At 43.4% G+C, this 14,681-nt stretch overlaps 2 protein-coding genes across 2 annotated transcripts; both read left to right on the forward strand.

The window, feature by feature from the left end:
* The first annotated feature begins 941 nt into the window (after positions 1-941).
* Positions 942-8,239, forward strand: HSP90AA1 (heat shock protein 90kDa alpha (cytosolic), class A member 1). Its single transcript, XM_009327997.1, has 10 exons — positions 942-1,115; positions 1,213-1,579; positions 2,113-2,246; positions 2,747-3,055; positions 3,775-3,940; positions 4,221-4,411; positions 4,556-4,703; positions 6,271-6,539; positions 6,955-7,288; positions 7,492-8,239. Exons 1-10 carry the CDS (start codon positions 957-959, stop codon positions 7,599-7,601), a joined length of 2,187 nt encoding a protein of 728 aa, XP_009326272.1. The 5' UTR covers positions 942-956; the 3' UTR covers positions 7,602-8,239.
* Positions 8,240-10,979: 2,740 nt separating this feature from the next.
* Positions 10,980-13,479, forward strand: LOC103920304. Its single transcript, XM_009328009.1, has 2 exons — positions 10,980-12,224; positions 12,875-13,479. Exons 1-2 carry the CDS (start codon positions 12,117-12,119, stop codon positions 13,382-13,384), a joined length of 618 nt encoding a protein of 205 aa, XP_009326284.1. The 5' UTR covers positions 10,980-12,116; the 3' UTR covers positions 13,385-13,479.
* Positions 13,480-14,681: the final 1,202 nt, after the last annotated feature.

A 14,681-nucleotide genomic window follows, 5' to 3' on the forward strand; every position in this document is an offset into this window, starting at 1 on the left:
GGTCGGGGAAGGCTCTGGCAGTTTCTAGAATCTTTCACGCTTCCGACGACAGCCTGCAGGGGGCGCTGCGCGGCTGCGCGCGGGGAGGCCGCTCCCGCCCGGGGGCTCTCCTTGGAGTCGCGTAACGGGCGGCGGCCTGGCTGGGGCGTTAGGAGCCACGTCTGGTAGCAGATCCATTTATTTTATCATTGCTTAGTTCGTTAGCGTTGTAGTTGAGGATTACGGTATCGCGCTTGGTCTCCGTTCATTCTGTAGCGATTACGGTGGGGTCGTGGTTGGAGAGGTTCTCCTTTTTGAATTGAATCTGTCGTTCCCGACCTTTGACTCGTGCAGAGGATATCCGAGGCAGCAGGTGGCCGGCCGAGTTCGGATAATCCACCTGTAGGACAGAGTAGCGAGTTCGGCTGGGCCGTATTGGTACATAAGTTACAGTTGTGGATAGTGCCTGCGTCTGAAGATGATAGTTGTATGACCAAAACACGAGGTGGGTGGGGGAAAAGGAAAGTACTCCGAGTAGAGACTTTACTGTGAGAATCGACTACAGAGAACGCAACTTGTGTCTCAAATGCCGGGCTAAGTTCTCCGTTGCATTTTTCTTTTTTGTAATGTGTACTCGGTCTGTGACGAGGGGAGGTAAAGATCGTACATTAATTTGTAAATTAATGGAGGGGCGATGAAAAGTTCTGTGTTCTCCTAAATGGTGCAAACCAAAGTGAACGTAAAGCAAGTCTGTAGTTAAAATCTTGTATCTAGTTTCTGCTTTCCTTAAAATTCCTGAGTTGTTACTGGTAGGAAATAAGACTGGGAGGGCGGGGGGAGATGTTTGTGTTTCTATGGTGCTGTATTTGAAACCACATAGTTAACTACTTTATCTCGGAATGCTATTGTCGCTGCCTGTAAAAGGGTATGTGCACCAAGCTGTTGGGATGGGATTTCAACTCCCTCTCTCCTTACAGATGCCGGAAGCTGTGCAAACTCAAGACCAACCAATGGAGGAGGAGGTGGAGACCTTTGCCTTCCAGGCTGAGATTGCTCAGTTGATGTCTCTGATCATCAACACTTTCTACTCCAATAAGGAAATCTTTCTGAGGGAGCTGATTTCCAATTCATCAGATGTAAGTACCTTAACTTCTAGACTGGTACGTGTCAGTAGGACTACTGAAATTTTTAGGAATAGTCAGGAAATGTTAAAGCCTGCCTCTTATCTTACAGGCTCTGGACAAGATAAGATACGAGAGCTTGACTGACCCAAGCAAGCTGGATTCTGGAAAAGACCTGAAAATTAACCTGATTCCAAACAAGCATGATCGCACTCTGACCATTGTGGATACGGGCATAGGGATGACCAAAGCTGACCTGGTCAACAACCTTGGTACTATTGCCAAGTCTGGTACCAAGGCTTTCATGGAAGCGCTGCAGGCAGGGGCTGATATATCCATGATTGGTCAGTTCGGTGTTGGCTTCTACTCTGCCTACCTGGTTGCAGAAAAAGTGACGGTGATCACGAAGCACAATGACGATGAGCAGTATGCTTGGGAGTCATCAGCTGGAGGATCTTTCACTGTCAGACTCGATAATGGTGAGTATTAAATGCTTCTGCTAAAGTATGCTTTCTGAAGATTTCTGGCGTTCAGATGCCTACTCTGTGCATTGAAAAAGACAAAAGCAGCAGATAAAACAGGTAGTACTAGTCATGTGTCGGATCAAGCACAGGCATAGGTCTTCCCTTACCATTCCAGTTGGAGTAACTATCGGTACATGATAAGGGAATGCCTGACGTAAATGGTGTGTTACGATGAAGATTAAGCTTTCAAAGCTTGTACGTGGAAATGCTTCTGTAGACTCCTGCAACAGCTCTATATAGAGAAACTTGAAAGATGACATGTGAACAGAGTAATTAGTGGAAATCTCCTTAAGCTTATTTGAAATACATGCTGGGTACAGTAAGCTTGAGGAAGTGTCTGTAAGGCTGTTTTCTCTACATGGAAGCTTACGTTTTCCCAGTGAAGAAATTTCTGATACAGGAGTGCCTTTTTAAAGAAGACTTATTTTAGAATTAGCCAAAGCCTAGTCTGTTCCTGCACAAGTAAAACCTGTAAACTTCAATTATAGGTGAACCTTTGGGCCGTGGAACAAAAGTCATCCTGCATCTTAAAGAAGATCAAACTGAATATCTGGAAGAACGGCGAATCAAGGAAATTGTGAAGAAGCATTCTCAGTTCATTGGCTATCCTATTACACTCTTTGTATGTACTTTGCTTGAAATATTAAATAATTTAAATATTGCCACCTTAAGTAAATTTTTGAAATTTAAGAAAGAGCAGTCCATGTGTATTTCGTTGATTAAAATTGTTACAGATGTTACATGGATGTAGCTCTTTCGAAATGCAGTTCTGTTAATTACAACTTTATTTTACAAAGCTAAGTAGAAAATGTGTTTTACCAAGCTAGTAGTATCGTAGTCTCTAAACCACTGAGTAAATTAACTACATCTTGATGTATCGTTAGTGGAAACTCAGTGTAATGAAACTAAATAGCATAAACTACCACATCATCAGCACATGGAAACAAAATACTGCTGGTGTCTCAGCACCCAGAATGTATGTATTTCCTTAGTTGAGTCCAGGAGGAAAACTTGACAGCGTGTTCATGTAGTTCCTAGCTTTGTGAGACTGCAAGGGATGCCTTAGGGGCTGTTAATGATAAAACTTCTGGGTTTCTCAATTCAACTAGTGATCTCTTGTAGGTGGAGAAGGAACGTGATAAGGAGGTGAGTGATGATGAGGCTGAGGAAAAGGAAGAGGAAAAAGAAGAGAAGGAGGAAAAGACAGAAGACAAGCCTGAGATTGAGGATGTTGGTTCTGATGAAGAAGAAGAAAAGAAGGATGGAGATAAGAAGAAGAAAAAGAAGATTAAGGAGAAGTACATTGATCAGGAAGAGCTCAACAAGACCAAGCCCATTTGGACCAGGAATCCAGATGACATAACCAATGAGGAATATGGGGAATTCTACAAGAGTCTAACTAATGACTGGGAAGACCACTTGGCTGTCAAAGTAAGTTCTTGTCCTTCTTCAGGCACAATTGTTTTTGCCACTAAAGCTAGAAGCTTGCTAAGCATGCTACTGAACTCTGATCCATTGCCTCAGATCTCACAGTGATAAGTTGCTTAGTACTTGGGAGTCATACTGTTGTTTAGAACACTTCCATTATGAGGGTGACACTTTTTGTGCTACAATTATTCTGGCTACTGTTAAGGCTGTGCTTATAACCTTAAATCCATACCTCAGTTTATTGGAAAGAAAAGCAAGTGCAGGTGCCTTCCCAGTTGGTAGCTTAGTTGTTACTAAATCAAATTGAAAAATCTAAAGTAGATTTCAAATAAATGTAAAGTCAATTCTTTGGGGTTGTAGCTTAGTTTTGAAAAGGCCTGCAGCTAAAGGGGATGGGTAAGTGAGATGTTAGTGTCCTTTCTGTGTGTCTGTAGTGGGAAGTGCTGTAAGAAGACACATGCTTCCTGAAGCCCAGTATATAATACAGGGAACTGAATAGGTCTTCTGAATTGGTCTACTTGCCTGGTAGCAACTGAACAGAACTTGGATATTTCTGTCTGGAGAATGTGCTTGCTCCTGACCAATGTCTTGCCTACTGTGTTGAATTTTTTCCTGAAATCTCAGATGGTTACTGTTCACCTTCTGCATTTGAAGAGCTGTTAAAGGGTTACTAAAGTGAGTGTGTACGAAGTGATTAAAATGATTGTCTTGCTTTCTCACAGCACTTCTCTGTGGAAGGGCAGTTGGAATTCAGAGCTCTCCTGTTTGTACCACGGCGTGCACCCTTTGATCTGTTTGAAAACAGGAAGAAGAAGAACAACATTAAGCTGTATGTACGCAGAGTTTTCATCATGGACAACTGTGAGGAACTGATCCCTGAATATCTGAGTGAGTGTTTTTGAGGAAAGCATTTCCCAAAATACTAGAGAAACTGCTTAGCAACTTTGTAGTTTCCCTTCATATTTAAAGAAATCTGGGAGGGGAAGACGTGAGTCCTAAACAGCTGATCAGGAAGTACGTGAGCAGTGGAAAAAAGTACTGCTTAGTTTGTGTTGTCTAGAATTCTGCAGAAACCAATTCATAATTTTTAAAGGGCAAAGCAACATAAGTGGTGAATAGTAATCTTGATTTGAGACCTGGAAAGCTAATTCTCACTGTTGTCTTCTAGATTTCATGAGAGGTGTGGTAGACTCTGAGGATTTACCTCTGAACATTTCTCGTGAAATGCTGCAGCAAAGCAAGATCCTGAAAGTGATCCGGAAGAACTTAGTGAAGAAGTGCTTAGAACTTTTCACTGAGTTGGCTGAAGACAAGGAGAACTACAAAAAGTTCTATGAGCAGTTCTCCAAGAATATCAAGGTTTGTAGTCTTCCTGCTTAATAATAGTTTTGACTGTAGAAACTACAGATTTTTGTTATGCCTGAAATGCTAAACTATCACAGTTTAGTGTTTATCTAAAGGAACCACTTAAGTAGTTTATATTTTTTTCTTCTACTTTTGTAGCTTGGTATACATGAAGACTCCCAGAACCGCAAGAAACTCTCAGAATTACTGAGGTATTACACATCTGCATCTGGTGATGAAATGGTTTCTCTGAAGGACTACTGCACTCGGATGAAGGAAAACCAGAAGCATGTCTACTACATCACTGGTGAGTTGGTAACAGAAACTGTCTGTAAATGCAGGTACATATGTAGGGTTGTCTTTTCTGGGGTTAGAAAACAGAAAATAACCATGGCAGTTCTTTCTCTTGGTGAATTTAGGAAGAAAGAAATGCAGAGTGTTAAAACCATGTAAAGTAAAATTGTAGTCATCCTGGTTTCGGCTGGGATATAGAGTTAATTTTCTTCCTAGTAGCTGGTACAGTGCTGTGTTTTGGATTTAGTATGAGAATAATGTTGGTAACACACTGATGTTTTAGTTGTTAAGCAGTGCTTACACTAGTCAAGGACTTCAGTGTCCCATATTCTGCCAGCGAGGAGGTGCACAAGAAGCTGGGAGGGGGCACAGCCAGAACAGCTGACCCAAACTGGCCAAAGGGATATTCTGTACCATATGATGTCATGCTCAGTATGTAAACTGGGGGGAGTTGGCCAGGGGGTGGCAGTTCCTGCTCAGGGACTGACTGGGCATTGGTCAGTGGGTGCTGAGTGGTTGCATCACTTGTGTGTTGTGCCCCACCCCCTGCCCAGGTTTCTCTTTCTTGCATTGTTTTACTTTCCATTACAATTTTTTATTATTATCCTATTATTTCAAGTATTAAACCGTTTTTATCTCAACCCACGAGTTTTCTCGCTTTTGCTCTTTGATTCTCTCCTCCATCCCACAGGGGGGAAGTGAGCAAGCAGCTGTGTAGAGCTTAGTTGCCGGCTGGGGTTAAACCATGACAGTAGTTACAGTTCCTTAGCATGGTACTCTGTCTGTGAGGACAGCAGAACTAGCCACAGAGAATTGCTGCCTCTATGCTGTAAACTGCCCTTGCAAACCTGCTGGGAGTGCTGCTTGAGATGTTCCCTGCTGATGGAACTCAGTGCCAACTTCCGTCATTGGGAACTGCACCATTTAATGAGCTATAATAAAATGGTTGCTCTTCAGTTATTACCTTCTCTTGAAATCCAATGTTCAGTGACACTGCTGCAACCTTGAAGGTGTGAGAGAATCCAGTTTCAGGTAGTAAAGTGCCCCTTGCACAGCTAGCTTACCCACCTTTTTTTTTTTCCCCCCCATAAGCCCAGCCCAGAAAGTATACTTTAGAGTCTTTGAGGTGCCTTTAAGACAGCTTTGTTTTCTAGCTTTAGCTAATAAGTTTGGCCAGGAGTATCTGAAATTTTAAGACCTATTGCTCAAATCGGTTCAATTAACTACTTGGACATGAGATATGAAGGCTTTTTTCTAAAGGTAGATGCTGTACAGGGCTTCTCAGTTTTCCTCCTTGGGAGGAATGGGAAACACTTCTTACCTGGCATTCCAGGAAATGGAAATTTACTTTGAAAGCAGTGAAGTATTACAAGCTGTGGTGTCAGTTTGAAAGGCTTGAGTCTCTTCAGGCCAGCCTAACCTTTGCAGTAGCCTGTCGTACCAGTTTTGTGCACCTTTTTCCCTGGTACTGACATCAAGCATCACTGAAACATTGCACAGGCTCTTTCAGAAAATGAACAAGCTGCCGCGTTACAGTGCTGAGGCTCAAACCACAACTGTGGCATTCTTGCTTCTTGCAGGTGAAACAAAAGATCAGGTGGCCAACTCCGCTTTTGTGGAGCGTCTTCGCAAACATGGCCTGGAAGTGATCTACATGATTGAGCCTATTGATGAATACTGTGTGCAGCAGCTGAAGGAATTTGAAGGCAAGACCCTGGTTTCTGTAACAAAGGAGGGTTTGGAGCTTCCAGAAGATGAGGAAGAGAAAAAGAAACAGGAGGAGAAGAAAGCCAAGTTTGAAAACCTTTGCAAAATAATGAAAGATATCCTTGAAAAGAAAGTAGAAAAGGTAATTAGTAGTACTCAGTTCATCTAGATGTTGCAAGTTGTTTAATGATATGAAATGAAGTTGCTGCAGGGAAGGCTCAGGTAGCAATGTCTGTTACAATTGCCTTTTCTGAGAGGGAGAGCAATCTATCTGCAAGATACAGTTTTCTAGATACAAGGTGACTTTGTTTTGATTTTTAGTGAAGCTCAGTGATTCTCTTGTTGGTATTGCAAATTCTTCAGCTTTCTCTCATGAGTCTTGGGTCTTTCGTGACATGCAGCAGCATTTCAAAGTTAAACCTTGGTTTACAGTTGGACTCGATGACCTTAAAGGTCTTTTCCAACCTAAATGGTTCTACGAAATCAGTGGGGATAGTAAATCAAGTGTATGTTGAAATGTTAAATTACAGACTTGTGCTTTATATTCACTTTCCTAGGTGGTTGTGTCCAATCGTTTAGTTACTTCTCCATGCTGTATTGTAACAAGTACGTATGGCTGGACTGCCAACATGGAGAGGATCATGAAAGCACAGGCATTAAGGGACAACTCCACAATGGGATACATGGCAGCGAAGAAACATCTGGAGATTAACCCTGATCATTCCATCATTGAAACACTGAGGCAGAAGGCAGAGGCTGATAAGAATGACAAGTCCGTGAAGGATCTTGTCATCTTGCTGTACGAGACAGCACTCCTGTCCTCTGGCTTCAGTTTAGAAGATCCTCAGACGCATGCCAACCGCATTTATAGAATGATCAAGCTTGGCCTGGGTGAGTTAGCCATCCGTCCTGACTGCAGTAAACTCTGGGTGTGGTTACGTGCCCTTGTAGGGTACGGAGTGTCTGGAGATCACCTTGGTGATTCTTTGTACTTGGGGGGAAAAGGGGGAACGCCCAGATCAGTTGCAGCGTGAGGGAGAAGAAAGCTTTGAGTTCTGATACCGGCATTAATGGTATGTGTGTTTCCTGCACAGGCATTGATGAAGATGATACTGCTGCAGAAGAAGCTAGTCCAGCGGTTACTGAGGAGATGCCACCTCTTGAAGGAGATGATGACACATCACGCATGGAGGAGGTGGATTAAAACAGTTTACAGGAACTCACGAATGTTTCCTTGGCTAATATGAATAAGTTATATTTTGTATATTATGAATGTTACCTGCCAAAAAAAAAATCTTCGACACTTTGTCTGCATTCCCTCTTTATATTTATTTTCAAAGATGTTATACCTTTATTTTTGTTACATTGCTTTTTCAGCTGATGTGAGATACAAATGCCATTGAGGGAATATTTTCTTTAACACTGTACAACCCTAAACAGGCAAGTAAGGAGTAGTTATTTTTGTCTGTATTAGCTGGTTGCAGGTGGCAGGGTTTTTGACTTATTCTTAATTGCCAGAAATGTGGGAAAGAACTAAGAAAGATGGTATGACATCAGGATGTTCAAGTTTGTTTAGTGTTACACAGCTCTTCAATTCTAAATATGTCTAACATACAGTACCTAGTAACTAGGTATCTAGGAGAGCTGAAATACTTGGGGAAGCTTTAACCCTTTTGCTCCTAACAAGGTCTTGATGTTTAAAGTTGTTTTTTATACTGTTCAAGGATTCTGGATTGCACTCTACCATAGAATAGAATCCACTGTAAATCTCTATTGTGACTTATGCAACTCTGCATGTGCAGTTCAAACCTAGAACTGTAAGAATAAAAGTGTTCAGAACGAGCTGTGTCACTGAGTGTCTGTTAACACCGGGAACAAAGCCTGCTATTCTTCTTAACATCAGTTGCTGCTTTGAATCTTGAGCACTAGCTGCTCTCTCGTTATGTCTGTAATTAACACTGCGTGCTCTGCAATGCTGCTGCAAACCAGCACCACACGAAAGCAGAAAAGCCAGGCAGTTCTCAAGGGTCTGAAGACAATCTGAAAAACCGATGATTTGCCTCGTTAGGTTTAACTGGTGTTGATACTCCAGTTTTTTTGAAGATGTTGCAAATGGAGCTAGGCTCCTAAAGCTGGAGGCCTGATGCATCACGCTGTACTGAGGCGATGGGTTTTGCATGTGAAGTTAAGTCATTGGCACTACATCATACAGGCTTTCAAGAAACGACTAGGTTGTGCTGCATTCCGTATCCTTGGCCTTCCTCTTTGAAGGAGGGTAGTAAAAGGGAATGGGAGTTGCTGCTAGCTGGCTCCAGGAAGCTTCCCTGCCTGCCAAGCACTTGCTCTGGATCAGATGCCCTTCACTGACTTCAAATGGATAACATTGGGTATTTACGACGAGCTCGAGTTTAATGAATTCATGGGGGGGAGGGAGGAGGGGGGCAGGGGCAAGTTCTGAGCATCTTGCCTCTGTTCTCTGACAAGGCTTAGTTCAGTTTGTTATCTCCACCTGTTCTTGCCTGTTTCACAACCAATATTTGAGCTCTGTTTCCCAACGTAAAATAACTTGCAATATGACACAGGTGTGGGCTTTTTTGCAATAAGGTGAAAGGACAATTAGTTCTGGTTGTAGCAGTGTCTTGTGGGCATCAAACAATCCACTTCCTGCAAGCTAATTCAGAGTGGTTTGTTGTGCAAGTTCTGCCTTCCGCGGGGTGCTGTGTGTCGGTCAGGGCAGCGCTTTTCGGGGGGTGGGAGGAAGTCCAGTTTGTGCTGTACTCGCAGGATAGAGCGGTGGCTACACTACGGCAGGTTTGCTAGCTGGTTAAGTGGCCTTTTGGCAGTCACTTCAAACGGATGTTTTTGCATGTCAGTTTACTAGGCCAACGCGCTCACATTCTTGCAAATCATTCTGAATTCTTTGTCCAAAATGAAACTTGAGGGATTGGATGTGAAAACAAAAAGCTTCGGTACTGCTCACACTATTGCTAAGGGCCTAACGTGCTTGAAGGCTTCTGTTTTTACTGCACCCCAACTGCTCCACTGAAACTTCTGTGTTCTTCAGACCATGCTGGTGTTAGATGATGTCGCTCTACTTCAGTAGGGAGATGCTGGCAGTAGTAACCGAGGGAGGAAAGATATGCTACTTCCCTTTATGGTTTGGAGTCTAAGTTTATGAAAGGAAACGTGCCTTTCAAAAATAACTTCCCACAGTTCCCAGTGCTTTGTGTGTCCTGAGTTTGTACACAGCTTGTTTCAGCTCTTGGTGACTGGAGGGATTATCTCATGGCACCTACAAAATAGCTTGAAGTCATAGGTGATGGCCTGTGAGGCAGTTGTCTTCCACACCTGTTCTGTGTCATGATGTAAAATGGCTTCAAATCAGGGGTAGCTCATAAAGACTGCAGAAGAGATGGGTGCTTACCATGTTAGTGAAAGCTGGAGGCGAGGTGAAGGTAGACAATGTCAAAACAATTTTTTGGGGCAGTGAGGCAAGAGGTTTGGTTCCCCCCACCCCCCAGCTGAGGGCCAGGCAAGATCTGCTTAAGCTTCAGTGTCACTGTTCCTAGTCAACAGGTATTCGCTCTGTTTGGGGCGGCTTGGCTAGGATGAGATCTCTTTTATGTGTTCCGTTACCTTCTTGTGCCATAGTAATGAATGTGCTGTTGCTATAGTAATGAGTATGACATCAAAACGGATGCAGTCGTCTGGCGTGTGAGGAGTTGCACAGTTAAATCTGTGTACATCTGTACTGACTTGCAGTTTGGTGCACGGATGACAGAAACGATGATCGGAAGGTAAACCCTTCCATCTTGGCGACGCTCAAGTGTTGAACGCTATCAGGACGACAGATCCCAGTCTGCTTTAGGTAATTTCTCCAAGGCCTCACTGGCAAAAATTTTCATCCAGTAGTATTGTACCAAAAGTAAGGACTTAAAAGCGGGTGGATTTTCGATATGTATGTCTTGGGACTAAAATGTCTTCTACAAGACCTTTACAATGTGTAAAGCACTGTGAAAATATCTTCCAATTAGTACGTTGAGATCTAAACTTTACAGTGGCAAAAGACGTTGAAGACACTTTTCCAGTCAGTCAGTGGAGCAGTGGCTCCGGTCTTTGGCTCAAGTCTTTACCTCCCTTGAAAATGAATTTATCTGTTGGAGAAGGATTCAGGTGAAACCGGTAGGTTATCATCTCCAGTATTTCTTGCCATGAGAACGTACTGGTGTTTTGAGTCGTTTTCTGCAATTCCACTGAGTGGTCAGACCTTGGCTCTTGCACGAAGGGCATGGCAACAGCGGGTTTTGCTTTGGGACAGGGTGCGGAGCCTCCCTCTCATTTGTCAGCTTTTTGCCGAAATACATTTTAGAAAGTAGGGACGCCGTTGTCAGAAGTTCTCTCGCTCAGTTACCTGTTGTAGAGAAACAAAACGGTCTTTGTTTCTCACGTTTTGTTACTGTTTTAACAGTAGATAAGCGTTGCAGAGCACCACACTGGAGTGCAGGAAAGGCTGGGTGTCCTAGTAAGAACTTCATTCTTTTTCCTGCAGTGAGGCTCGTGGTACGGTACTGCTTGGGGCTCACAAGGTCATTTCTCCTAAGCAGAAATGCACGACAAAGTTCAGCAGAGGGTTGGGTACCGAGGCTGGAATGTGTCTCCTTACTTGAGCTGCAGGACAGTGGAGCCAGCTACTCTGAATAAGCGATTACAACAAAACTCGGCACAGCTTGCTGTTACGCTCTCTCCTTGCCTCCTGGTTTAGAGCTTATACTGCGGACAATTAGAGGAATCGCTAAAGTTCATCAGGACATTTTCCTATTGATAATAGTCCCGTTGAAATCACGCCAGGGTTAAGGCGTTGGGATACTGAATGCAGAAGTACTTGATTCTGCTGCTCTCTTTGGAAAGGGACTACTCCGTATGTGTTTTGGATTTTTGAACCTCGGGAGCTGAAGTGCTGGTGCCCCTGTTGCTCCCGCGAAAGGCTCCCACCATTGCGTGCCGTACAGTCTACATTTTGGATGGCAGCAGCAAAGAAAAGTAGCTTTCATTGTCCTAGAAATTGCAACAATCGATTGAACTTGATGGATTTCCAAATGTAACAAGGAAAGGAGCAGAAAAAATACATGGGTGCAGTTCTGTGTGATGAACGAGGGGGGGAACTGTATTCGGTTTTGAAATAAAAATGCAGCTAGAATGTGCAGTTGATAGCCCACATACAAAACCGCTGTTACTATAGCACTCATGGGCAATGACGTCTCTTGCCGATGAGTTTTTTCCAGGCATTTTGCATTCGTTTACAGCTAACTATGGAATGTTCATTTATTCATGTTCTTAATTTGTATTTGGAGGTCTTAATTTGACGGTAGAAGCCTTGGCAAATAGGTCATTTCAGATGGTCTTCCGCCAGTGCGTAAATTAAACTTCCCTTGTATCAGGATTTGCCTAATAGTGAGGGCACCCTAAAGGAAGGGTCACCCCAACGTCAGATCTGTTTGTACGTTTCTGATACTTCATCACGTAGTGATCTTGTTTAAATGTTCTTTATTTTCACCAAAGCGAACCTTACCTAGGAAACATTTGAATCAGCCATACCGGGCAATGAAAAGTGATTTCAGGCAAAGATTTGGTTTTGTTCTAGCAAATTGTATACAACATCATATTTTTTTTTAAAATTAAGGCTAAAAAGAGGACTGGTGAATAAGACTCCTTCCAAAGTATGGCTGGTCCGAGGAGGAGCAGATGTAGTTGTATCAGAGGAGCGTTCAGTATCCTTAGCAGCAGCGGTGTGAAGAGGAGACGGAGACGCGCGTTCTTTTGTACCAAGGTGCTGTTTCGATGGGGTGGTGAGGAAGAGGAGGGTGCGGGGCGGAGGGTGTTTGGCTTTACACGGCACAGGGTTCTCCTGAGTTGAACCATCAGCCAAGCATTTCATCATTTGTGCTTTAAAATACACAAGTATGGTTTCCAAGTATATTTCACTATGTCATTTTTTTCTTACCTATCGATGACTGGTTGTGACTGATATTGTTGAGTTGCCTTTCTGTATTAGAAAGAACCACAGTCCATAACAGTTTTTAAAGCAAAAAAAAAAGCCCTCTTTTTTTTTTTTTTTTGAGGAGAGGCCTTTTCTCAAGTACCCTTCCACTAGTTTTTCCTGAAGCAGTATTTAAAAAGCTGTTAGCAGGCTTCTGTTGGGAAGTAGAAGTTACATAAAAAGATGTGTAGAAGAAGTGATTCCCGAAATGGTAACGGTGATAGTCTCTCCCCAAAGCGCCTCCGAGGGTTGTGCTCTACTTGCTGAAAGGCTCTCCGGCGTTCTTGCTTTGCTTTTGCTGGCCCCTGTGGCAGACAGTTTTGTGCGCTGGAAGTCTGCGGGAAACCTCGCACCCAGATATCTCTCAGTGATTCCCTTGGTGGGAGATGGACCTGGTAGCACAGAACTCGCCTCGCTCATTTGGAGTAATTTTATTTTAGTTTTTAGATGCTTATTGTGGTTACTCAGAAGACGGATCACTTCAGGCAGACTGCAGTCTGAATTTCACTAGCGGTGAACTTCAGAAAGGAATTAAACCTCTGCTGATGCACAGCATGCCAGAGGCAGAAGATCTGGGAGATGTTTTCCGTTTAGAAGATCCACAACTTGTTCTTACACCTGGAAACTCAGTCCTGCTGGTTACAGAGTCCCACAGTGATATTTATATGGCACCAGAAGATGATTTTCAGACACCGGTGGAAATTATTGGTAAGGATACAGCTGTTTTTCCATCAAAATTAGTGGAATCGTATGAACTGCCCCAGAAATCTAGAACTACTGTGGAGTCCGAATGGCCCCGGCTGCCTGAATGCCCTTCACCCATGGAGATCGAGCCTTCGGGATCTGTGGGATTTCTGGAGAGCTCTATTGCAGCTGCTCAGTTACCAGAGTGGGACGGTGACATGTGTGAGCAAAGAGCAAACATTTCCAATTCTAGAATGCACTGGTGAAAAACTAAGGAAAAAACCCCCTTCATGTGCCCTAAAGTAGGTATGGCTATAATAATAATAAATACAATAATATCTGCAGTACTTGGTCCTGCCGTTAATGTGCTGTGAAGTTTCTGAAGTTATCCTAAGGTTCCTTTGTGCAGTGCTTGAAGGTGGGTAGTAGAATTAAAGCGTCAGAATCATTGTTACGGAGAGGGCTGGGTCCCGCTTACTTCATGAAATCCCCTGGTGGATCCATGCCGAATCTAGGCAACTACTACCAGAGGCCTTGCTGATTTTAGATGATTAAGAAGGACAAAGTCCATCTCGCTGTCCCAATCATTGCTGTCTCTCTTAGGATCTGAAAAGAAGCGCTGGTTGATGGGGTTGGGAAGGCAAGGCTTCTGGGAAGAGCCACCCCCTCCTTCAGACTTCCTGGGCTTTTCCCAGGGAACCAGGAGCACAGGTTCAGCTAGATACAGAAATACTGCCTTTTTTCTTCTTTTTTTTTTTTTTTTTTCAATTAAGAGTAATGCAGTGGATGATGTGTTGATGTATGACTGGGATATTCTTGTTGCCTTCTCTCCCAGGTTGTCACTGAGGCATTTGAGAGAGAGGCTGTACCTTTATAGCGTGCTGACTATTGCTCATTTTCTTCAGGTTCTTCAGTGGATGAGCTAGAGGGTTTGCCACGCTAATCCCTTCTGGAATTAATAACTTAAATGCATTTGCTATGTTTTACCAGTTTGGAACAATATACTTGATTTTAGTAATTCTAAAAGTGTAGATATTAGTTTTGGTCAGAGCTTATGTATGTTGAGGCAGATCTGAAAATGAAGCATTAAGGAATTGGGAAATACACCTCTTGGTCCCGTGGTATTCTGTCCGTGTGGTCGTAAAAGGTATTTGACAGTGCCCTGAGAGGAGGAGAGGCATGTTTTATTTTTCTACTGTAAGTTGTGCGAATATGTAGGTATACAGCATCTTCATTCCCAAGAGCTCCCAGCTGACATACGAACTATTATTTCCAGCACTCCCTATTGTAAGAGGTTACTCCATAAAGAATAAAACTCCAGCTAAAGATGCCAGGCTCCATTCCTGAAGCAACGCCGTGCGAAGTGAAAAGGGACCAGGTTCAAACGGAGTGGGGCCAGTCCTTGTAACCACCTGCCATGGAGCTCCGTCAGTCCCTTCTGTTCCGCTTGAGAGGAGAGCACGAGATACATCTCCTGACAGTGCAACCAAGCAGGATTTCAGCAGCTCCTGGGCCAGGACGTTGTGAGAATGCTCTGGGAAGCTAAGCCAGATGTTAAGGCTA

This window comes from Pygoscelis adeliae, unplaced genomic scaffold, assembly GCF_000699105.1.
Source record: "Pygoscelis adeliae isolate BGI_AS28 unplaced genomic scaffold, ASM69910v1 Scaffold130, whole genome shotgun sequence".
Taxonomy (NCBI): domain Eukaryota; kingdom Metazoa; phylum Chordata; class Aves; order Sphenisciformes; family Spheniscidae; genus Pygoscelis; species Pygoscelis adeliae.